General features: G+C 38.5%; 4 protein-coding genes across 8 annotated transcripts in view; 3 read left to right on the plus strand and 1 right to left on the minus strand.

Moving 5' to 3' along the window:
• The first annotated feature begins 73 nt into the window (after positions 1–73).
• LOC124168817 (maternal protein exuperantia-like) lies at positions 74–9965 on the plus strand. Of its 4 annotated transcripts, none has more exons than XM_046547141.1 (2): positions 74–166; positions 8378–9965. In XM_046547141.1, the coding sequence occupies exon 2, from the start codon at positions 8384–8386 to the stop codon at positions 9692–9694; it is 1311 nt and encodes a 436-aa protein (XP_046403097.1). In that variant the 5' UTR covers positions 74–166; positions 8378–8383; the 3' UTR covers positions 9695–9965. The 4 variants fall into 4 exon arrangements, with proteins under 4 accessions (XP_046403097.1, XP_046403095.1, XP_046403096.1 ...); XM_046547139.1 differs by lacking the exon at positions 74–166 and adding an exon at positions 7045–7200; XM_046547140.1 differs by lacking the exon at positions 74–166 and adding an exon at positions 7524–7648.
• Positions 9966–10050: 85 nt separating this feature from the next.
• On the plus strand, positions 10051–12998 carry LOC124168819 (cytosolic iron-sulfur assembly component 2A). The gene is made up of 5 exons (XM_046547142.1): positions 10051–10526; positions 10602–10681; positions 10767–10950; positions 11070–11198; positions 11369–12998. Exons 1-4 carry the CDS (start codon positions 10301–10303, stop codon positions 11165–11167), a joined length of 588 nt encoding a protein of 195 aa, XP_046403098.1. The 5' UTR covers positions 10051–10300; the 3' UTR covers positions 11168–11198; positions 11369–12998.
• A 3501-nt stretch (positions 12999–16499) lies between these two features.
• Positions 16500–17336, plus strand: LOC124169471. Its single transcript, XM_046548090.1, has 3 exons — positions 16500–16711; positions 16795–17008; positions 17094–17336. Exons 2-3 carry the CDS (start codon positions 16879–16881, stop codon positions 17321–17323), a joined length of 360 nt encoding a protein of 119 aa, XP_046404046.1. The 5' UTR covers positions 16500–16711; positions 16795–16878; the 3' UTR covers positions 17324–17336.
• Positions 17337–21165: 3829 nt separating this feature from the next.
• LOC124169817 overlaps positions 21166–24849 on the minus strand; it is a 61886-nt gene continuing 58202 nt past the window's right edge. For both annotated transcript variants that reach the window (XM_046548595.1, XM_046548593.1), the window contains one exon: positions 21166–21340. In XM_046548595.1, the coding sequence (XP_046404551.1) occupies positions 21317–21340 (24 nt within the window). In that variant the 3' untranslated portion in view covers positions 21166–21316. The remainder of the gene's footprint in view (positions 21341–24849) is intronic.

Below are 24849 nucleotides of genomic sequence, written 5' to 3' on the forward strand. Positions count from 1 at the left end.
ACCACTTTGGAAACATGGCATTTTAATTGTCGCAAAGTTCATTGGTTGCTACGACTCGTAAATAATTTGTTTACACAGCAACAATCCTGCGTATTTTCCGGCGGAGCGAAGAAAAACATTGTCACACGAGCAAACCAAGGCATTTGAAGTTGGAAATTAAAAAGAGGTAGGTGTAATTTTTATACATCTAATAATTATGTTCAATTTGAATGATTACCATACTAGAAAAAGTCCCACCGCGCAACGACAGCAGTGCGAGAATCAAAGAGTGGTAATGGCAAGGTGACGGGACGAGGAAAACGTGGCACGACATAGGCCGATTCCCACTGAATAGTGCATACCTGACCAAAACGTATGATTTGATATCCACAGTAGAGATATTGCTTGCGCTTAAGTTACTAGTAACATACGGGTACTTCGACAAAAGAAAAATAAGCGAAGGGAACACAACTTTAGCTGACACATGCTTATTAGCTTTATATAATACGCTATAAGACTGCTCATAAAACGGACATACAATTAACAAGAGATAAATGTAGATTATCTACATACCGTTATGGTAAGAAATATTTTTTTGATGCTTAGTAAAAGTTTCATAAAAACCATGTTCTGTTTATTTGGGTTTCAACTGTCAGTCTGTTACAAACAGAAAAATAGTTTCAGTCAAATTCATGAGCAATGGTCACTTTCCACGGATAAATTTAGTTGTAATGAACGTCAGCGGATATTCTAATATTTTACTTCTACTACACCGATAATTAGCAATGCAATCAGAAAATATAACATGTGTTTGTAGCTTCAAAACAGAGCGTTAAAATTGTTTTGAACATTTTGTCATTAGCACTAAGCCGTTCTGTTCACAACAATAACATTTCATCAATGTTAACAAATGTTCAAATATCTAACATGAGATTTGTTGAAAGAACATAACCAGTGTACGTAGCCAACGCATTTCTTATGCATCGAAAGTATCATCACGTATTCACTTGTAAGGTCTGGTTACACTATATATTAACCCAACGAGTTAATGTCTAATTTTAAGAACGGAATTGGAGTACCGATACTTAACATTTATGGAAGCATAAACTAAAAAAGAATGGGTTTTTTCTGTAAGCATTCGAATTAGTAGGGTGGTAAGGCGTAGAATGTTTTCGTTTATTCACGCGTTCATACATTTACGTGTTACTTCGTACGAGACAATGTACCTTGTAATCGGGCCTTTAAGGAATCATGCGAAATATTCTCTCCACCCTATTGAGCTAAAAACGTAGTTTCTCATATTTATTTTCAAACATTGAATCTCAAATAAAAAATCATAGCGATTTCAACATGTCTACCAATTAACGTGAAATCGCAAAAGATAATAATTCCATCCAATTGTTATAGAAACTTACGCCTAAGATTACTCAATGATTCAACACAAAAGTTGCTAGGTTCGGTGGGTATCGAATAAGCCCATAAAAAATGCAAAAGCGAGTAAAATTCACTTAATCAGGGAGGGTGTCCAATTCCTTCCCCTGGAACACTTCGAGGATTTAAATTCAGCGATGTTCGGAGGCTTCATCCGGTAATCGATCCCGGGGCCCTTCGATCAGTAGCCTTACCCTAAAGACTACCACGCTCCCTGGTACGCCTACTAGACGATAAATAAATATCATAATCGCCTTTCAACGGTTATTTCTGTATCAACAATTATGAAATGCTAGTTCAGCAAATATGGGAAATCGTGACAATAATTTTGATAGAGAAAATACAAAAATTAACGTACCATCACTCTTGGCAGCTGACCGATGTATGGACCGGGTTCAAGCGCAGGAACCCCCTAAACAAAAAATATTCGTTGCGAGGGCATACCCAAGACCAGAACGAGGGGGGGGTGGCAAGCCATAGTTGTTCAGTAGTAATATTTAAGTACGGGAAAGATGAATAAAACTAACATTTTTTTAGAAAACTATAACAGCGATTTATTATTTTTTAAATTATTTGCTAGATAAAATATATTTTATTTACATTTCTAATGCTAATGTCATTTTTCGTGGATTAAAAGAAAATTTGTTAAAATCTTTCGTTCCAATCCACTCCTGATTTTCCTTAAAGACTTTTGCAATTTTTGCTTCCAGGCTGGGGCGGGGGGCAGCTGCCCCCTCTTGCCCCTCGCTGGGTACGCCCATGCCTCGTTGAGCGAGGCAACACATAGGAATTACCCGGTCCCCTTCACTCTGAACTTGTGAAATTTACTCGCCCCTGCCTTAGTTTGGGGTGAGCTTTACTATCATCTACCCTAACCAACCTACGGGTTAAATTACTAGAAGAATGAAAAGAGTCAGGGGAAAGAGGGCAATACTTTTTGAACCCCAGATACAGGGTTGTAGCCAGGTTTATAGGCTAGGGGGTTGTCAGGTCGGGCAACAAGTATACGTTACTGGGGGGGGATGTAAAATGAATACAATTGTTATATGCTTGCAGTTCAAGTTGATCAGGTCGGCCGAAAATTCTCCCAGAAATATTCACGGCAAGCATGACTTCCTATCAGAGGCACAAATTCAAGGAAAATCCCCAAACGAAGTATAACACTATAGAGTGCCCTCCAGAAGTAGCCATTCATGGGCACGCGGTAATATTTGCTTCCCCCCTCAAGTCTCCTATTTACCTTTAAAAACGCTGAGAATATTTCTGGGGGACCGTGGACCCTAACCATGGACCTGCGTGCCAGATTGGATGGAAGTAGGTAGTTTCTCTTATGATAGAAACTACAAATGTTTATTTACATACTTCAATATATAACTCAACTACCGAATATGGTTTCGACATGATATGCCATTTTTCCTTGAAAATAGCATAGCTAGTCGAAACTATGGTCGATAGTTGAGTTTTGCATTAACGTGTGGAAATTACAATTCGTAGTTTTTATGATGGATATATCGCACTTCCACCAAGTTAAGCCTGAATCGATTTTATAGTTTCTCCCAGGCGAACTACCTACCTACTTTCCTCTTATATGGCGACCCGACACAACCGCCTCGCACCGAAATGAAGTTTATTATCAACGCCACCCTCTACATTACTACAGCCGTCTCTCACATCACATTTCCGTGACATTTCACGAAAGAAATTCGCAAACATTCGCAAGAACGCAAGCAACTTCTAATTGTATTTTCACAAGCTTCGTCACGCTGTAGAGCATGCCTAGAGTAGTTTGACCCACTACTGTAAGCGGAAAAACAACCGCCGCAAACGTAACAGACATAACTGATTAATCGCCATCGCGTAGGCAAAACAGGAACTGAACATAATTTTGTCACTGCATTCAACATGTTTATATAAATATAAGGCAAGGAAATAGCGCAGTTAGAAAATAAGGGTGGAAGGAGAGTTCCTGAAATTTCGCATTTCACCTAGCGCGATTTTTTGGAAGCATCCATTATCATGCAGACAACTAAAAACATTACTGCCGCGTACACGTGTTGTTTTATTAACTTTACATTAAAGCAATGACAGAGATTCGGGAAAAGATGGCATGGAAGCCAAAGATTTTGCAAGTAAGGCAGGGGAATCATAAATCTGTGATCAAGTTACATTTTTAAAGTCCTTCCATCATCGTCACTGATTTCTTTCTGGGGGGGGCTCAAGCAAGGTCGTATCCAGGATTTTGTTCTGGGGGGGATACCAAGGATACCTCGTAATACAAAACGAACGCAATGATAATGGGACCGTATTAAAAATTTTGTGCATTTTCTAGGGGTGTGGGGGGGGCACGTTCCCCCGTGCCCCCTCCCCTAGATCCGTCTGTGTTTACATCCGTTGCAAAATGAGTTCTAAAATGTTTTTCGGCAACGTGTAATAACCTTTTTCGATACAGAGTGAGGAATCACTTCGCTGTGAATGTCTCACGGTCTTTCCACCGGGTTAGGCACTCCCATGGCAACAAATCAGCGCCGGTGGGAAGCCCGACAGACATTCATAGCCACAATTCCTCAGGAAAGAATCAAAGCATTGTCTCACATTAAAGCAGGAAATCAGAAAACCAATTCAAAGTACACCAGTGAAAAAATGTATAGCGACAGAGACGACAGGAGTCCCATGGTCATAAAAGGGACAAAGCTAGCACCCACAAGCTTCAAATAACAAAAACCCCATGAGGTCTCCCAAGCACTAACAATAAGCTGTAAAAACAAACCTGGGAAGCGGGAAGTAAGGGACTCCCCACAGTGCGAGGAAGACAATGTGAAAGGTAATACTTTAAGGGGGGGATTACCCTTTCTCCTGCGCAAGACAGTAGGCAGAACTTTTTCGGGGGTGTTTGTTTAGTGGTAGTGGAGAAGAATAAGAGAAGAAAGAGAATTGTGGAACACTTCAGGCCATAGAATTGCACAGTGGATATGCCATGTTATTTGACAAAGCCTTTAAGTGAGGAATACAATTAAGAGAAAGGTAGCTGGCAAAGTACCCGAGAAAGGTCCGGCGATAAGTACTTGGGACAGATAAAGAAAGAAATAAGAAAAAACAACATCAAGGAACTAGTTTGGGAAATGAATATATGGAGGGCTGCTGTATACCAATTAAAGGATTTATAATTATTTTTTAAGTATTCTACCGATTAAGGTAGGTTTCCATGGAGTACTTAGGAGGCATCCATCCTTCCTATCCTGCATGTACTTCCCTCTTCAATTCACAAATAAGGCCTTCTCCCTCTCATTCTATCTAAAAATTCCTATTATCTTCCTTCCTCTCCCTCGTTTACCTAACATTCTACCCTCTGACAATGTTTCCAACATCCCCTCCCCGCTAAGTACTACCCCCATCCATACCTTCTGTCTCTTCCGTATCCAGAAGCCGCCTCTACTCACCCACCATGCCCAGCACTTCGTCGTTCCTCCTCTCCGTCCATCTTCACCAGTCTTCGGAGAAGGCTGGAGAAGGGCCGAAAATTACAATTTATATACGTGGAGTAGGTACAGAGTACCGGTGTTACAATTTATATACGTGGAGTAGGTACAGAGTACCGGTGTACCAAATGCTGTATTTCTCGAAAATTAAGGGAGGGTCGAACCTCTTGACAACCCCGGGGGAAAAAGGGGAGCTCAAGCAACAAGGCCAGGGGCATACTTCCACCGTAGGTTAGGAGAAAGGTCTACAATGAGAATACCAACCCCGGCCGTGGAGTGACGCAAGCCACTTCAAACGAATTATTAGGGACACACTTAATCGTAACTTACTTCTGGCACGATAGCCATAAGCAAATTTCGCGTTAAGGGTAAGGGTTTTGGAAGGGGCACTTTCAAGGTGGATTAATCTGGCGAGGGTTAACGAAAGACAGTATCTCCGAAACATTTTAGAAGGGTACCAACCCCTGCTCACTACGGCCTGCTCCTCTGTAACCACATACAATGAAACTATGCAAAACAGGACAGGCCTATTTTCTTGATAATCAGGCAACTCTGTGAAACCATTACAAGTCTAATTGAAAGCTTCATTTTTATCTCAAAAATCACGCATACAGGTGGATATTGAATTGGCTAACGAAATACGATATTACTAAATATACCTATATCAATATAGAAAAACCTATTTCATCGAGATATGTGTGTAATCTTTTTTCCACATAGATAATTCAAAAAAGTAATTTTAATTCAATTTAATGTTGGTTACTCTATTTTTTTAGTGAGCCTGGGAGCTCCAATTTCCAAGGTTTTAGGCCATTCCAGGAACTCATCGGCATACCATATGCGCTTTTTATTCAATGACACAAAATCTAGGAGTTACAATCAAGTAAATGTCACGACTACACCACTTCAGAAATTCTAGCTTCCACAAACATATTAGGTACTTTTACTGCTAAGAAACCACAATGAACTCACACTTCTCCAATTTGCTATCAAGCGTTACGAAATCGATCCCATACCATACAAATGTAGCCGTTTGCTAATGAATTAATGGCCACTTGAAAATGTTGAAACAAGGAGGGGGGGCTTTAAATAGTTTGGAAAAGTACTGTAGTTTATTGAACAAATGTCTTTGTGAACTCCCTCGCGGTTAGTTCAGCCATCATAAATTCGTAACAATATAATTCCTAACTCCTATCTAGCAATAAGCGGGGATCTACGAATTTATATCCCAAAATTAACATAAAATTACCCTCATGTTTGTACATTCAAACAAGATCTCAATTGCAACTGATGCCGGGGTAACGTACACAGCACCAGTCATGAAAAAATGGCACGGGATTACACTGGGAAAATTGTTGGTAGATGACACAAATTGACTTAAGGACAATTTGAATCTCAAACAGAAATTAAGAACAGATGCAAAACAAGCTTTTAATTTTGTCCAACCGATACACGCCATGAAATCAGTAACTTTACACATCAATCAGCTCTCATCAGCGGCGGTTTCAGCATCAAATTTGGGGGGGATCATTACCTTGGTCCGGGGAGTATGGAATAGGTACCCCCACGAGAGAAGGGCGTTTTTAGAAAGTGCTACGATCTATATAATTGGATCTTGCTCTACGATAAATACGAATAAAACTTCTCTCGCGATTTTAACTTGTACCTTTGCAATTGCCTATACATTCCCTTTACTCCTTTAAGGGATATAAAAACGATTCAAAATTAAAGAACTTTGATAATTTTTGGGAGGTCACGACCCCTCTGTCTTCCGTCTGAATCCGCCCCTCGCATTCAGTTAATTCATAACATTAATACGATATTTAGGGAATTCGCAACTAGAAATACATCCACTAAAGATAGAACTCACTTAAAGTTATAATAATTTTCCGCTTCCTCCTCATGTTGGTCCAACCATTTTTTTCCAAAGTGAACGATTAATATCGTCATCTGCGATTATAACGATATAACTTTTTATGAACCACCAAGAGCTTTTTATGATGCACCCGTAATATTTTTATAGATAATATATTGAATCGGCAGTGCAATAATTAAACTTCAAAAATTCGAAAGCAATTTTCATCATTAAATGAAAACCTACTATCGAAATAGTAATCTCGTAAGAAGATCGAGTCTCGCCTGTCCCAGGAACATCAGTCATTGCCATTTACCGTCGACGGATCGTTGAGCGATTTATTAGTAGATTTCGGAAAGGACACATTCTTCCCCTGCATTATCGTCATTCTTAACTGTGAGATAACCAAGTTCTGTTTCATCGTCAATAAAATCCTACACGGATTTAACAAGGACCATGGTAAGAGTATTTCTGCGATTGAAGGGTGTGAACTTAGTTACAATTTTTACAACTCATTTTGACTTCGTGAAATTCATCCTTAATTTATGTCATCTGCTTCTGTTTATTGGTAATCCACGTGCTCGTGCATATGTTATCAGGATTCTCTTTACGTTACTTTCATCAGTGATTAGTTGGTTACAACAGTCGTAACTTTGTTAAAGGCGAATCCGGCGAAAAGATAAGCGCGGCATGTGTTCGCAAAGACATTCCTTCGGAGGCTTGATGACTGGCGACAGCTACAGGCTTTTGTCTCAACTAAGTAGACTTCTCTGTGACGTTACCTTGTGGCGCACCGTGCAGCGTACAAAGGTTTGCCGGCGACAGGTAAGGTAATTCGTAATCGGACGTGTGTAGTGGTCGCAATTCCGTCGCTCGTCGTGCCAGCGGCAGCAACCTTGAGAAACAGGTGAGAGTGATAAATTGAAGAGAGTATGGCCTTAGGAGGTAAGATTCTGCGTGCAAATGGGAAAGGAATTTGGTCGAGAAGCGTTTTTCCGAGAGTAGTAGTGCTGAAAACATTTTTCAGTGCTGATAACCACTCTATTCCACACGTTGCATGTTTGTGTGCAGTACGGGATCCCCACGCGCTTCTCGGGTAATAGTTTTTTGTGAATTTTTAAAGTAGATTTCTCACTGACATTGTTCAATTGCTAGAGGGTACACGTTGTGGTGAAGTGCTTCCTTTTCTCGTATTAACGCAACATGGAAGGGAGGGCAAAGGTCGTTCTTAGCTGTTGATCCCTCGCGAGTATCTGAGAGAGCCGTAGAGTTCGTAACTAGTGCGATAAGTTGCGATGTTAGCATTTCGGAACGCGCTCCTTCCCATCGGGGCCGTTTCTGTTTAATATTCTCTGATTTAACTGGTTCGCATGGCGAGAAGAAATATATAAGGAGCTGCGTTGATCATATTTGTTGTAAAAGCACTGTCATTGCCATCACTGGAATGTCGTTCACGCTTTAAATTCTGCAAACTCATCTTTTTGAATGAGAATGCTTTATCTGCTGTTTTTCGCCTGTCATTCTATTTCGTTCCAAAACTGCCGTTTCTCTTGCAAAGAGAACGATCTTGATATGCAGAAGATTGAAGGATGTACTTTCTGTAAATTCACTCATTTCTATTATCTTTCCTTTGTAGGATAACATGGTGTCGTCCAATACTACTGAAGAGAGTGATGGGAAGGTGGAGAATACGAAGCCAACAGAGTTGCCTGCGGGAAACTATACCTTGGTTTCGTGGGACTTGGACACCACTGGCAGCAGGCTGGTGGATGAGATATGCCAGATAGGAGCGTACACGCCCACCTCCTCTTTCTCTCAGTATGTGATGCCGTATCGGGATCTGACTCAAGCTGCACGTCGCCGACACAACATCCGTATCATTACTATTGGACGCTTTCGTATGCTGAAGGACGTCAAAAGAGGGAGAGTGTTGAAGACGAAGAGTGAGGTGTCAGCCCTTACAGATTTCATCCAGTGGTTGAGCGAGGCGAAAGGTGATAAAGATGGGGTTGTGCTCCTCAAGCATGAAAATAGGAAAATCATGACTCCTCTTTTACTTGAAGCCCTGGGTAAATATAATTTGATGGATGATTTCCGTAAGGTTGTGGTTGGGTTTGCCGATGGATATGCTTTCGCTGAGAACAAGTGTGCCAAGAGCGTGCGTTACTTTACGCTCCGCACTCTCACCAGCATTCTTCTGCACCGAGATGATCAGGAGTTAGATCATGCGCATAACCGTGCCCAGGCAATTTATGAAGTTGCTACCAATGTCGCGGGGCTAGAAAACTTGGACGCTATCAAAGATCCGGAGAAAGGGCCGAAAAACCTAGCAATTTTGGTCGATGCATTGCGTCCATTCACGTTGACTGTATCAGAGGAAGAAAATTCTTTGGTTAACCTAAGGGCTACGGTAGTTCGTCAAGATTCTTTTCGTCCAGTATTCGCAGCAATGCTCAGTCGGAATAGTAGGGAGAGGCAGCGAGCTTTTAACCTTCGCAACATTCTTGTTGGAGCGGGATTGAACTATGAATCTACTCGACTAGCTCACGAGAAAAGCGGGGTAGAGGGTGTGAAAACGTTAGTGTCAGAAGCTGTTCAGGCCAAAGTGAAGGACCTGGATGACCTTGTCAGGATTTTGATGGAGCACTTTGCACCCGAGGATTATCCTAAATCAGTGCCCACTGAGAAAATTGTGAGGAATGGTAACCGGAGGGATAGCTCAGGTAAAAGGGTTCGGGTGAAGAGTGAATCAAAGGGGAAGAAAATTCAGAATGGGGAGGTAACAGTGGGATCGATTGGTGAAATAGGAGCTGGAGATGCACCTTCAGACACCACCTTGGATACAACCGCCAGTTCCCCTTGCAAACTTGTTACCAGTTCCACACAAAGCGGAGATAGTTCACCTCCACCATTAGAAAATGAAGTAGCCTCTGCTGATTCAAGTACTCATTAAGATTTTTTGTTTCCCAGTGGACATTTTTGTTTTCTTTGGCAAGATCAATGATACACTTGTGCCAATTTTGTTTATTTTGTAAAGATGTTGAGTTTTCGTTTGCTGGTGCTGTTTTGTTGATTTTTTCCTCAGAATATGCTTAAAGTACTGTATTATTTCTCTGCAATATTATCTACATTACCTGGCATAAGCACACTTGTGGTTACATTTCTATTGGAAGCTGACTGATAAACCACATTGTAAGTTTGTTAAATAAACTTGTCAAATAAGATTTGCGTTGTTGTAACTTCACTTTCTCTCGCCGTGCCTTAACCTTGTAATATATAAATTTCAATTGAGTTACGTGCAAATCTTTGGTGAAGCTGGATGGTTCTGTTGGGGTCGTTGGAGTTACTATCGGTGCGTTGCTGTCGTGTTCGTGAAGGAAGGGTAAGCATGGGAAAGGTTATCATGACTTTAAGTACTTGGAGAACATAGCCTCATATTTTTTTACTTAAGGTTGATTTCTCCCTGGTAAGTTCGGGTGAGATATTGAGTACGATTGCGAGGAAGAATTTCATTGAAACATTCGAGTGCAGCGCCTAGGAAATTTTCATTTAGAAACAAATGAGTCGTGGTCGCCGTCGGTTTGAAGAGAGAAAAACAGCTGTGAATTATCTGCGTTGGGGGTTCAGAAATATGTTTCTTTCATTCTTCAAGAAATCCAAGAGTATCATTAGTGGCTTGGGTTCAGATGACGTGAATGAAACTGCGGTTCCTACTGTTCAAAATACAGAAGGTGATACCCCGCCGTTAGATGTGAAGTTACAAGATCTGAAAGACACTATTTATGGTAAGCATGTCGAGGAAGCCAGTGACTTCCAATGCTCTGTGGTGTTAATCATGTGTCTTTTTTTATTTCTACCAGATTTTATTAGAAATATTCGAGACCCTGAAAAGCCAGCCACTCTTGAAGACTTACACGTTGTTAGTGAAGATTGTGTTCAGGTATGTCATCAGATCTGCCATAGATCATTATAAAATCAATGCCGTTAATGAGTATTTTCAATTTCCTTTGCTTATATTTTTATAGATTTCTAAAGTTATGGACAGCAATGCAGTTTACGTCCGGATTGAATTTAATCCAACTGTACCACACTGTTCTTTGGCAACATTAATTGGCCTCTGCATAAGGGTCAAACTCTTTCGAAATTTGACTGAACGCTATAAACTGGACATCTACATTAAGAAAGGAACTCATTCTACTGAGGAAGAAAGTGGGTATTAGATAAATTATGAATTAGCTCGACTGTTTTTATGATGTGTATCTTTAACTAGAATGCAGAGCACAATTTTCGGAGTGCATATAAGTAATTTCAGTCGTTTTTATTTCCAGTCAACAAGCAAATCAATGATAAAGAGCGAATTGCTGCTGCAATGGAGAACCCAAATTTGAGAGATCTGGTGGAGGGCTGCATTAAAGAAGAAGAATGAAGAGATCGATGAATCAGTTGTGTTTATTATGGTATTTGGCTTTGCTGTGTAACTTATGAGTTTCAAAGAGAGAGCTTTATATCAAACCTAAACAATTATGATGATACACGGTGAAATGGTGATTTCATTAACTAAGGCAATATTTATATATTATGTTGGATAGCTTGAAGTCATAAATCGTATTCTTCTCTTGCATTCCAGGTTTATTGGGCCTTTTTGGTGGGCATTGGAGATTTCTCCGTCCTGAGTGTTTAGTGTTAATGATGGTGAAGAAGTTGAATTTTGGGAGCTTTTTCAAAAGCAGTCTCAACTGTGGATTAAATAATCTGTGCCCGCAGACTGATTCTATTCTGCAGCAGTCAACCGGAAAAACGGGAAGAGAATGCTGTGAACCTTTTGAGACTGATGAAAAAAATCGCTCTTATTCATGCACAAGGCGAGGAGGTATTATTTGGGAATGTGTTCGTCATTAGTTGTCGACGTATTTACCATTCATTTTCATGCATGCGGTCCAAACTGTGAGGTGATGTGTTAACTTCATCGGTTCCCATTATTTTCACAGACATGGTAGAGTATTTTTTTACTTAGTACTAGTCCTCTGAGATTTTCGTTGATTGTTTTAAAGTCTATTCTGTATTAGTTAATTTCTCCGTGTTATTGCAATGATATCATTTTTATGGTCAAATCGTTGGGGTTAGTTTTCAAGCCTCATGATGAAGCCTCAATTCCGACTACTGGTTCGATAACTCATCAAGATCACTAATGCATCTTAAGTCGTTCATTCACTTTTGCCCTATGTCCCTTGCCTTTGGTTTAGTTTTTCCTCTCATAATTCTACAAACATTTATGTTTTAAGTTAACATCTTGGAATGAAATGAAAAAATAAATGCTCTGTAAATATCTTTTAACTATTCATTATTGGGTTTATCATATGTTTCATTTCATAGAACTTATTCTATGCTGCACTCCATGTGGCAATAAACTTGTACATAATGGCGGTGGTTCTTTGAAAAATGTCATCTTCACCTGTTAATTAAATCAGCATAAAAGACATCAGTCGTTATTTAGGCTAACTACTTAAATAGCTGAAGTAATGATAGCAGACTCGATCTCTACTTCCATGTTTATTTCCTCAGGACATGATCTTAGAATAATCCATTATCTACATTGTATTTTATAGACAGGCAGTTCTGGTAAGTTATATTCATCTGAACATTTTAATCTTATATTGTATGCATTCAGAGGAGCCAATTTTTTTTCTGAGTTTTTGCTAACTTTTGGAGGCTCATGTGAACTTTACACCGAATAATGTGTTTGGATTTTAAGGTCGTATGAAAATTCAAATTATAGTTCATGATACATATATAAAAAATTAATTGGTGGGTATTGAAGGATCACATGATTGTGAGATGAGAATTATGATCAAATACGCCAATTGTTCTGCTGAGAGAGGGTGATGAATTGAAGTAAGAATTGATGTTGCTCTAATATGGTGCTGTTGGTTGTGGCAAGCTTTCCTCAAATTGTCTGACCAGCTATCATTTTGCTAAATCAGATGTGCAAAGTTTTTAATTATTGTGTGAATTTAATGATAGCTGGCTTTAAGATTTATTCCATTTATTGTGATCAATTGAATGCCTTTCCCTCCCTAGGACAAACCTTATATACTCCACTCATCCAATTTTTCATCACTCAAATTTGTACTGAAATTAGATACTCTTCAAAAGTAGAATATTTATTTTTTTAATAAAAATATGGTGTATTTGTTAAAAGAACATTACCATCATCAGTGTATATATTTGAATAAAGTCAATGGCTTGTCAGTTGTATTTAATTATTTTGTTTATTTTCCTATGAAGAATAAATTACCTAAAATAATGGTGAAATTTGAATCTCATTTTAGGGTTAATAGGGAAGTAACTTGAAAAGAGCTTTTTGTATTGCTATTAGATGCCCCACTTACATCCAATGCGATGAATATCCCACTCATCACATACAAGCAGGCCACCCAGCATTGCTTAGCAAGGATAGTACTCGGAGAAGTGGGTAACTTGGGATTCATGGTCACATAGCAGGATTTTCGTTTTCCCTTTGAGCTTGTCAAGAGGTGTGCCTTCCTGGCAGGATGTCCAACCACAGAAGTTGTATGATGTGAAAACAAATGGTAATGAGAAAAGAAAGTGTCAGATGTAACTGAAAGTAGCACATTGGGGTTCTATAGCATAAGATTCACCTATGTGCTAACTTTGGTTGAAATCCTTGCAGCCGTATGGAACTGTGTGGCCGACAGACAGACATCCTCTTTTATAAATAGATAATGGGGGCTCCATGTTTGTAAATGCATAAGTGTGTAATTGTATATGATTTGTGATTTTGGCACTTGAGGTAGGCCTACAGTGAACTGTTTAAATCAAGGCTTATTTTAAGCAACCTGTCCCCACCCTTATGGTTTAATGAAACCTGATTCTTCTATTCATCTCTGCTAGGCTGGAATATATTCATTCTATTAAAATGTGTACAATGAGGTTTTTTCTACATGTATGCCAAAGAATCATGCAAGTTGTGTTTCTTGACTTCAATTCCAGGAAAGTGCACGTGGGGTGTATAATACCCTATGGTTCTTCTTTATTTAATAAGAACCTTATTAGTATTAATTTAATTCAGTGAGCCTATTTAAAGAAGAACAGCATAACTGTATTGTTCCAAGGAAAGAGAAAAAAAATATTTGCTTTTGGGTGTCAATGACAATCCACGTTCCTTCTAATTTTGCATTTTGCCACGTGCCGTCTCCTGGGTTAAGAAGTCCTCTGTCTTCTTTTTTTTCAAAATATGTAGTTGTTAAGAGGTTCCTCTCTAAGTTCCTAGTCCCTCTCCAGTTTAATGCATGGGGCACACAGTTTTGTAACGTAGGGTCAATGTCTTCTTTTATGCATGTTCTATCAGTTCTGCAGAATATGATTTCCAGATGCTTTATCATGTAAATTTTCCAAACTGCCCATCAAAATTTTGATTTTAAAAATGAGATTTCCAAATCTTTTTTATTTCAATTTTCTCTTTTATTATTTACTAATTTCTGTGATTTTTAGTGTTCTACAACTCTTCAAGATATTCTATTCATCTCTGTGACCCTTATGACGTTGCATCTGACATCCTGTTCCTTGATGTGGTCCTTCACTATTCCAGAGTCAATTTCTATTTTTGGTGCGGCTGATAAAATTGTCTCATGGTTTTCAAAAGACTTCTCTTCTACTCTTATTAGAACTTCCATGTTTCTCACGCAATCTATCCCTTTAATGTTCTACAGCATCACATATCAAAAGCTTTTTACCTTGACTTCTCTCCTGCTGTCATCATCCATGCCTCACTATTATGAAGACTGTCTTACTAAATGCCTCCTGTCTTCAGCACATTTTCAGCTGTATGAAGACTCGCATATTTTAAGAATGTCCTCTTCACTCAGGCTTTTCTTCTGACTATTTCCTTCTTGCTTTTTCCATGATTATTCACTCGGCTACTCTGTTAACAGAACTCCTTAACCTACTCAAGTAAATGGTTTTCTAATTTTATGTTGGTCTTTGCCTCTTCTCTTTTACTGCAGACTTTTCTTTTTTTTGCATTGATTTTCACCTTATATATGGTCATTTTGTTTCTTTGGTCCATAGAATCTTCTTCAGGTCTGTCTTTGCTTGGACTGCTATGTCATAGACAAATCGCTGTATGCTATAGTATTTTTTACTGTAGATGTCCACTCATGGCACTTTCTCTTTTATTTCATTGATAGCTTTCTCAATGGAGACATTGAAAATTGTTGGAGACAGAGCACACCCCTTGTCTCACTCCTTTCCTTTTTCTTGCTTCTTCATAGCTGAATTGAGATTCAATCACAGCTACTAAGTTTTTACATTAAGTATGGATAATCTCCGTTATAAAACACTCCAATTTGTTTCAGGATTATGAGCATTGAATTCCAATGATATTTGGCCATCACTAAATTATGGTCACAGCTACTTTAAGGACCATGGTAACTTGTATTCATTGATTTTTTTTTTGCTTTGCCTCTCATCTAAGTTTTGACCAGGCAGTCCATCACTTGGATCCTAAATCCTATATGGTCCATCTAATCAAAAGACATTTATTGTATAGTTATTTCATCTGTTGCTTACTTCTCAACTATCCTGCAACATATGTTATGTACTAGATATCTGGTTTCTGAACCTTCACACAGAAAGGGTCTTGGAAAGTAGCTGATGTCACCAGGGGCGGATCCAGGATTTTTTTCTGGGAGGGGCACAAGGATACCTCGTAATACAAAACGAACGCAATGATAATGGGACCGTATTAAACATCTTGCATATTTTTGAGGGTCTGGGGGGGGCACGTGCCCCTGTGCCCCCCCTGGATCCGCCTATGGATGTCACCATAAGCCACTCCTGTCCTGTGACCTTGGGCACATAACAGCAATCTTTTTCCCCCTCTATCCAGTAGAGGATACAGAAAAAACTCAAAGAGGGGTGCAAAATATATTTTGAGTTACTTCAACTTTTATCGTCATGAAACTTAAGTCACATGCAAATTTTAAGAAAGTTTTATTTAAACTGATACACATTTATACAAGACAGTGCCAATGCAGGCAGCCCCACAAGGGAGGGGGGTGCACCCCTTACATGTATCTGCCTATAACCTACAAGCTTATTGTTTATTTAGCCGGATACTTGATGACATCAGCAATTGAATTTTTTTTGCTTTGCTTCTCATCCAAGTTTTGACCAGGCGGTACAAACCAAATAAGCCGACTCCTTCACCCATTGGTTTCTTGACATCCAAATGGTAAGCATGAAATTTAATGGATCACATGATTTAAGCAGTTTTTCTAGTTTTTTTTTCAATCTATATTTTGAAACTTCAACATTAATTTATGTTAGCATAAAAAAGCTATTTTAACTTAAATGAACACTGGATATCGAATATATTTTTAAATATCAATAAATTTCCTCGTAAAATTCTACCTGGAAAATTATTGAAAAAAATCTTTATGACATACTCGCCAAAGGTATGTTTATAGTAATTATATATTCATAATTTCAAATATACTCGGAATGTCTCATTGCCGTCAAATTATACTGTCGCAGGATAGAGAATATGGGAACTTATATTTCACAGGGCTCTCTTATCTTCCCTAAATTTCAAGATTCTACGCTTACCTCCTATTTTAAGTGTTTTTTGCATTTTTAGCTAAGATAATCTACGACTAAACGAAGTTATGAAATATTTCGCAACCTTTCACACATGATAGTGACTCGTATATCGCGCGTCGCTCTCAGAATCGTCTCTGATGACAATCGCAATCCGCAGTCATCGTAAGCTTAGCCAGCTGTAAACATACTGCCTAGTGAATTTGAGGGGTTGTCAAAGTTTGGATCAACTGCGCAGTGTCAACCGCTCCTATAATTATTAGTATCCTAGTCCATCATTAAAAATTGTCCTCCCAATAATTCTACCGTACTTCGTGGAATGCAATTGTGGTAGTAATGCTACCTAGATGAGGTGAGAATCACTCTTCACACCACTGCCCTGCATATCTGAAGACCCGTGAAGTTGTTTGTTTTATCTAATTTTTACGGTTACAGGACTGTTTAAGTTTGAATAACGGCCAAATATGGACTATTTACTGCCTTTTCACGCGTAATTTTTACATATCTCATCGTTGTACCATGTTTCGCAAGAAACCGAATATTCCTCCTAGGCCTCTTCCCCCTACAACAGATCAAATAGAAGAGGATTTGGATAAAGTGTCTGTCGATGATGTCGTATTTGCCCTTTTTGAACAGGTGAAATCAAAAGGTAATCGTTTGATTTACTACTATGGTGTCATATGTCAAGGATATCTATAAAAATGTTGGTAAATATCTTCAATGAACATTCCCAGATGCACGAGGCAGTGAGGAGGTGAAAGAAGAAATTGCTGATATCCAGATAAAGAGTACGGATGCGGACACGGTTTATCGTCAAGTGAAACGTCTGGTGGAAGCTAATAAAGACTTAAAGAATCTGCTTGTGGTGCTGACTGATAAAAGTGCCGCTTTGCAATCTAGTAAGATAAGTCTTAAAGAAATGGAAGACGAGATAAGGCATCAATCTTTGGAAGCTTTGAAATAAATGGTCGATCACATGCTCAGTGGTTAACGTTGTTTTCATGTTATCATCATTTACTGACAATGCAAAAGAAATCCTGAGAAAGGTATGGAAAACTTACGCTGGAAAACAAAGAATCGACTGGATAGAAAGGTCTGTACCATGGACGTGGGGTTATCCTTCCAGAACAGGAGGTATTTCCTTGTTTGATCCATATCGTTATTATTGGAAACGAGAAAATGATCTTAGTCTATGGAGACAACCTTCCTCCTTGTTGCATACTTGCAGTGAGACCAAATTTTGCTCTTTTTTTCCAATATTTAAAATACCCAAAAGCATAATATGCAATACTTCAGGCTCGTCTTTTCTGCATCTCCCCAGGCCCTTCATTCTCTGCACTACTGAAACCCTTCGAGTGCTACCTATGCTAAGGTAACTAAAACATTTTCTCAAAAATGAGGCACTGAATGGACCATATTACCAGTTTATCCATGGTTCCAGATCTGAAGATTTGTTTTGCTTGGGAAGTAGTCTGCAATTCTAGTCTGAGACCCAAGGGTTTTTAAATATAAAATATTTATGAATAGGAGGGCCCAGAAGACCACTGCCAGCTTGATCCAGAATTCTTATTTCCACATAAGGATGTAGTGGCAGAAGGGCCTGCAAGGCATTAGAAATGGAAACTTCCAAAGTAAAACATGCTTTGAACCTAACACCTGAATAGAGAGCCAAGGTATTCAAATTTGAATACTGGCCGACTGATAGACTTTCGGTAGAGAAGGCACGAGCTACCCAAGTAAGATACGCATAAGGTCGGATCTCATCTCTCTGGCCTGCTGGGTGTATTTACCCAAGCAGCAGACAGCGTCCATTGGGTAGCTAAATAAGGTAGATATATCCTAAATATGTAGTTGTTACACAACAATATTTTGGCAATGTCACACAAATATCCTATTTTTAACATCCATGACAAGTTGTAAAAATAACATCGCAAAGATATTCAAACTATAATACCTGTTATATTAAAGAAAAATTATTCCAAACAGTATCCATATGTAGCATATGTTCTGTTTCGAATTGAAGAGCACGAATGTTTTGCTTGTCTGCCTGGGGATTACCAAAATTCATTATAAGCAAACCCATTATGTACACATTAGAAGTTGTGAAGATATCTAAGAGAAGTCTTAACCCTCTTAGTGCTATCCTTCTTCCTGGGGTACTGGCGAGAAATGCGGAGTGTATTTTCATAAAATGTGGCAACTAGGAAAAAAAACAATACAAAGCTATTTTATTACATATCCATAAGCAGTTTTATTATTATTGGGGTTAAACTGGTTAATATGGGAAAAATATTCTTGTGTTTACTGAAATAAATATAGCTATGTAATAAGTAATAGCAAATTAAATAATGTGTAAGTAATAAATTAAATAATATGTAAGAGCCGATACGTCGGCCCACTGCACTTTTCGCCTGAGCAGCAAAAGTCGATATATCGGCCCGCCGCACTAAAAGGGTTAGTACGAACCTCTATGTCCTCTGTTGGACATTGCTGCAGCGTTTTTTGGCAGAACCTTTGGACATTTGATGGATATCCATATGTTAATTGGATTAACATCAATATTGCATGGATGTCATTCGATAACGCCGACAATGTTGTCTGGATATTGATTGCTGCTTGGGTAGTTCAAGTGAGCTTTTTGGTGCCTTCGCTGGTCTTAGACCTGTTATCATCACATTTTCCAGTTTGAAGAGCCAATTCCCTTGAAACCAATGGTGGATCAATCATCAACCAATGGGAGAAGCTAAGGGGGCTATAGCTGCTCCCTTGGTCATCCAATTTACATTAGATAGAATGGACATTTTCTTCAGACTCCCACTACTACTGGGTAATTACTCAATTACTACACACACTCAATTACACAATTAATACACACATCAAAAAATCTATTAGTTGAGGAGTAACGCATCCTCTTATTAAATGATAAGCTTTCATTGATAATTACTCCCAAGAGATGGGGAATAACAGGATTCAAGGAATATGAAATTGGTCATGGAAGATTCCAAGGATAGTAACTATGGTATCAGAGAAAATTTTTATCACGACCAGCTAATCAAAATAACCACCATGCCGTCAGCTGGTCGAGGGCTTGCCTGTTTGACATTGAAGATGGCAGTAAAATTGTCCTAGGATATACATCGGTTCCATATAAAATTATTTTAATAATTGTTACGAGAAAATTAAGGTACTGAGATCACACTGCACGTAACTTAATCACCATGTTTTCTTACCTCCGTTAAATTAGCTTCTGAGGCGGTATGTGGCATTGTTTGTGATGCACAGGGTGTAATTGGTTTTTATTTTTTGTATCCACTTCACTGTGCTACCAGAAATACTTGAATCCCATTAAAATTGAATTATGTATGTGTTTGAGCTAGTAGTGGAGAATAGATCATCATTAACCCTTATGCGTCGGACGTCAGGTGGAGCCGACGGGCATTTTCATATGCAGGACACCTGACGTCAGGTATGGCTGTCGCAGGTTTTTCAACGCAAATGACCAGATGTTGGCCCTGGCCGAATGTAGGGAAGGGAAGTGACCGCTTAGGTAGCTATTGTCAGATGCATGCAGGCCTGGCCTGAGACCTAGCTTAGCGAGTCCTTAGGGCCACTCCTCGGCAATTAAGCCCAACCCTTCCACTCATTTATGATCATCCTCAGCATAGGAATGCATTGCGAAGTGGTTGTATTTTCGATAGTATTTTGTTGCATACTACAATTTTTTTATACTTAGAAATGGATTCTTCATTTTGTTCAGTGCGTGAGCAATTTTTAAGCAAAATTTTAGTGTTAAAAATAACGGACCTCCGGACTTATAGCCTTTTTACCTTGCATTTACTAACTTTTTTGTAATTAACGCTAGAAATCTATTAAAAATCCTGCAATGCTTGAGGAATGCTAGTAATTCTTTTAGAAGAGTAAATTATTGAAATTCAAATATAACGTTTGGATGAAAAATACACTGGTAACGTAATGAGTTGACCGCAGATTCGTGCTATGATAGAGTAAGAGGGTCTAGTCCAGTGACCGGCGTAAGGGACGGGCACACGTTGAGCTGGTTCCCAAATCTGAGGGACGAAAATACCAGGATAACACCATCCCAAAAAAGAGCTCCATACAGAGAAGTTTAAAATATTCTCATTCTACACATAGCACGGAAAACGTTTTCCAATTGTAGGCATCGGCAGGAAAGAGTTAAGACCCATTTACTAAGCTTCCCTTTCCTTTTCCCTTTGAATGCAAAGCTATAATTAATTCATCAAATGGCAGTGTTCACACATTAGCATACACTGTTTGTTCATCCACAACCTTCTTTTCATGAATAATATTAAATCAGATGAAGCAGATACAAACAAAATGGCATTAATAATCGACTGAACAAGGTCTTTCACGATCAAAAAATATTTATTATGCTTGGTAAAATTTTCCGCAACAATAAATGATCAAAAATAATAAAATGGAATGTAAATCTGCACATAATATAAGTGTATAACACAAATATAAAAATTCAATATAATTCAGTATTTCAATGATTTGATGCGTCACAACATGACAAACTTAATACTAAAGGAATTAAACTTTTGAAGCCAAAATGGCATTTTAGCTGCAATTAATACTGTGAAAATTTGATCAAATTTTTGCATTTGATGCTAAAAATATCAATTTCCTGGCATTTAATCTCTCATGAAGTCACAATAAAACAAAAATAATGCATCAGGTAAGAAACTTGGAAGCCCAAATGAAATGTGATGCATTAAATACAGTGAAAAATAAATACATATTCCGTAAATAAAAATCTAGACCAAATATTATTTCTGGCGTATTGTTCGATAAAATACAGTAAAACCCTCATCCACCTAGAAGTACATTTGTTGTTCTTGCTGTAAGATAGCACCCAGCATTACAATGCTGTTAATACACTAATACATTGGAGCTTGCATAAAGTAGGGATCTCTCATTAGGTCACAAAGTGCACATGGAGCTGTAATAAAAATAAAGTGTTTCAATTAAACAAAAGCATATGACATAACAATTAAAAATTTATCGAGAGCCTTTTGTTATGAGACAGGGCGGGGTATATGTCAATGAATGGAAATTATTGATAAATGACAGACTTCATGTTCATGTATTGGCCTTGGTATAAGATTACAATAGCAGAAACTGCATATGATAGAGTGCTTAACTTCCTAAAAGTTATTATATTCCAATCTCAACTTTCTAGGGGGAACCCTTATCTCTTGCGAGCCTGCGGTGTTGCCTTAGCTGCCCTATCGTGGCTATGCATGCCAAGATTCTGAATTTAGCTGGTTGCTTAAGTTCTATATCTAAAATACTGCACAAAAATATTATTTATTTCTGATAAGTATGACATTTAGGGGAGACGACCCACATCTAAGGTCATTGGCAAAAGAAAGAGCGGGGAGAGAGCTGAAAAGAGCTTACGCGTGCTCTTATAAATGGCTGCCAAGTAGAGTAGCATAGCTTACCATCCCATTAGATAAAAAGAATGACATACTTAATTCAGCATTCAACTAGGAATATTTGACTCCTCCAGAAAATATCCAACGCAAACAAGTTTTGAACATAGACAACACAGACAATATACAAGAATTGCCATGAGAAAAAATTCCCCTGGACTGGGAATCGAACCACGGACCTTTGGCATTCCGGGCCACTGCGCAGACCACTACGCTATCCAGGTTCTTTAATTCTAATGGCAATTATACCGAGGCTCAAGACTTGAGGGCCTAACAGCTAGTACCATGAGCCTCGGTATAATTGCCATGAGAATTAAAGAACCTGGATAGCGTAGTGGTCTGCGCAGTGGCCCGGAAAGCTAAAGGTCCGTGGTTCGATTCCCGGTCCAAGGGAATTTTTTCTCATGGCAATTCTTGTATATTTCTCCGCCATTCACGCGGCTGGTTTAGAAATATTACAAACACAGACAAGTTGAGAATGATTGGAAGCAAATGCCAAACCCACCATATCAACTCTCGTCAAGGTTGCACAATTATCAATTTTTCCAGGAAAAAAATTTGGAATTATAAATAGAGGATTAGGAAGAATAGAGGAATAATGGAGGCATTACCATGCCTGAGACTACTGGTTGATAAAATGATCCAGATATGCAAGCCATTTTATGTAACCTTCATGGACTTAGAAAAGGCATTCGATAATGTCAAATGGAATAAAATTTTGAACATGATGGAGAAACTTGGACTAGACTATATCAACAGAAGAGACCATGTGGTCAATATATAAGCACACTAGGAGGAAGAAATATAGAGGCTAAAAGAAATGAAGGGTTCCCACAAGAATGTAATCTCTCACCATTCAATATGTACACGGAGGAAGTGATGAAAGACATGGAGGAACAAGGAATCATGAGGATCAAGGTTAATGGAAAAGAAATATACATGCAGCGATTTGCAGATAACATCACAGGCAACGAGGAATACCTTAACGACTTGATGATTAAAATTGAATAAAGCATGAAAATAAAAAGGAAGAAAACAAAGATACTTCTGTGCAGAAGAAAGAAAACTTTAGCCAACATTCGCCTCAAAGGAAAGATATTTGAGCAAGTGGAGTCATTCACCTAACTTGCACCATTACCTGGGGCAGTAGAAGTATGACACACGTCAAGGAGGAATGGCTAAGCTAAGGTGACTTTCATTGCAAAGAGGTCCCTACTATACTAAAAAGAGTATCAGACTGGAGATCAAGAAGCAGTATGTGAAAACATTCATGTGGGCAATGGCACTCTTTGGTTCAGAAGCTTGGACCATCAGAAAAAGTGATCACAAAGGATTAGAGGACTTTGAGACCTGGAGCAGGATCCTGAAGATAAAATTGACGGATAGGGAGAGAAATGAGGAGGTACATATATAGAAGAATAGGATACTATAGATAACTGTACACCACAGAAGAACATGGTGGATTGGTCACGTAATAAGACACAGCAGTTACGTAGAAAACATGATGGAAAAGTCCCAAGAGGAAGACCAAGGGACAAGTACCTAGGAGAGTTCAAGGAGGACAAAGGGAAGAGCTTAAGAGGACGTTAAGCAACTAGCTTGGAATAGGGAGAAATGGAGGGTTAGGATTGCAATACTATGTAAGCATGCATGTATGGTATGGGCTCACCAAGGCAACCACCTTTCCTTACACCCATGTGCCCCAATTAGGGGACATCTTTCCTAACAATGGCTCACAACATCAAATTCAATCCATAAATTGAAAATGCATTGAAATTCAATGCATCAAATTCTAAACATAAAAATAGAGAGAAACCCACAAAAAAGGAAGTAAGATGGTTATGAGATTAGAATTAACACCCTGATTTGGATCTCAAATATCCTTACATGAGAAGGATCTCCAGAAAATATAGCAGGACTACAATACCAAGCTTCGTCATCACCACTAATGATACCTTAAGTCAAAGAAAAATCATTTAACAATTCAAGTCACGAAGCCTTACTTTTTCATGAATGTTTTTCAATGACATGCCAACTGCTTCATCATAAGAGTTTATGAAGTAGTTAAAGCAAGTTGAAGTAAGTTAAAGCAAGGGGTTATCAGGTTTTGGAATTGAAGAAGCTAATTTAAAACCTTGGAAATGATGGGATAAGATGGAATATAATTTTTCATTCAGTATTTTCCTGGAGGGATTAGTCTAAAAAGAAGCATACATAAAAAAGTTGTATTATGGGAGTGGGGACTAATGGGGAGTCAATCGATGTGTGTTTCAATGATTACAGAATGAATATACTTTTGATGATATCTAATATGTGATCGATAATTGACAGTCATTCAGCCATAGTTTAATAAATATGCATACATACCCAGCCTTACAGCTTTATTATTCTCCTTATACCAGGATTCCTTCTTAAAAGCCAACTGAGCTGAATAAAACTGATTGTTTTAGGTGAGGTGTGGATGAACAGGAATGCATTTTGATCATCATGAAGTAGTTCTGATAACAGTTTTTGTTCATGAATTAATAGTGGGATGCCTACCTCTACAGATCACGTTTCCCAGAGATGACACTTTCCACTGCACTGTGGCTTTTAATTCCAACAGCACAATATGGTCAAGTAAAGCATTATATTTCAGTGAGTTGGAAGCCACGGGGCACAAGTGATTTCTCTTTTCTATACAGAGTTAGGTATAGAAAACGAACGGGATTAATTAGATACTTAGTAGTGCATTTGATTTTCCACTCAATGTCAGCACAGAACAGAGACTCACTTGTTTCCCTCGGCAACCAGGTTTTTGTGTATTTATTCTAACAATTAACCCTTAACCAGTGACGTGCAATTCTTGTTACACTACCAGTGACCGCAATAAATCAAAAATTCATAAAATATTGCTACGCCATTTTTATCGTTTTGTTTAATTTTTCTTTGAATGCCCAACTATTTTAAAACTCGTATTAAAATTTTTACACTCCCGATTCCAACCAATTTGTCATAAAAAATTGCTATTTGA

The sequence above is a fragment of the Ischnura elegans genome, chromosome 12 (assembly GCF_921293095.1).
Source record: "Ischnura elegans chromosome 12, ioIscEleg1.1, whole genome shotgun sequence".
Taxonomy (NCBI): Eukaryota; Metazoa; Arthropoda; class Insecta; order Odonata; family Coenagrionidae; genus Ischnura; species Ischnura elegans.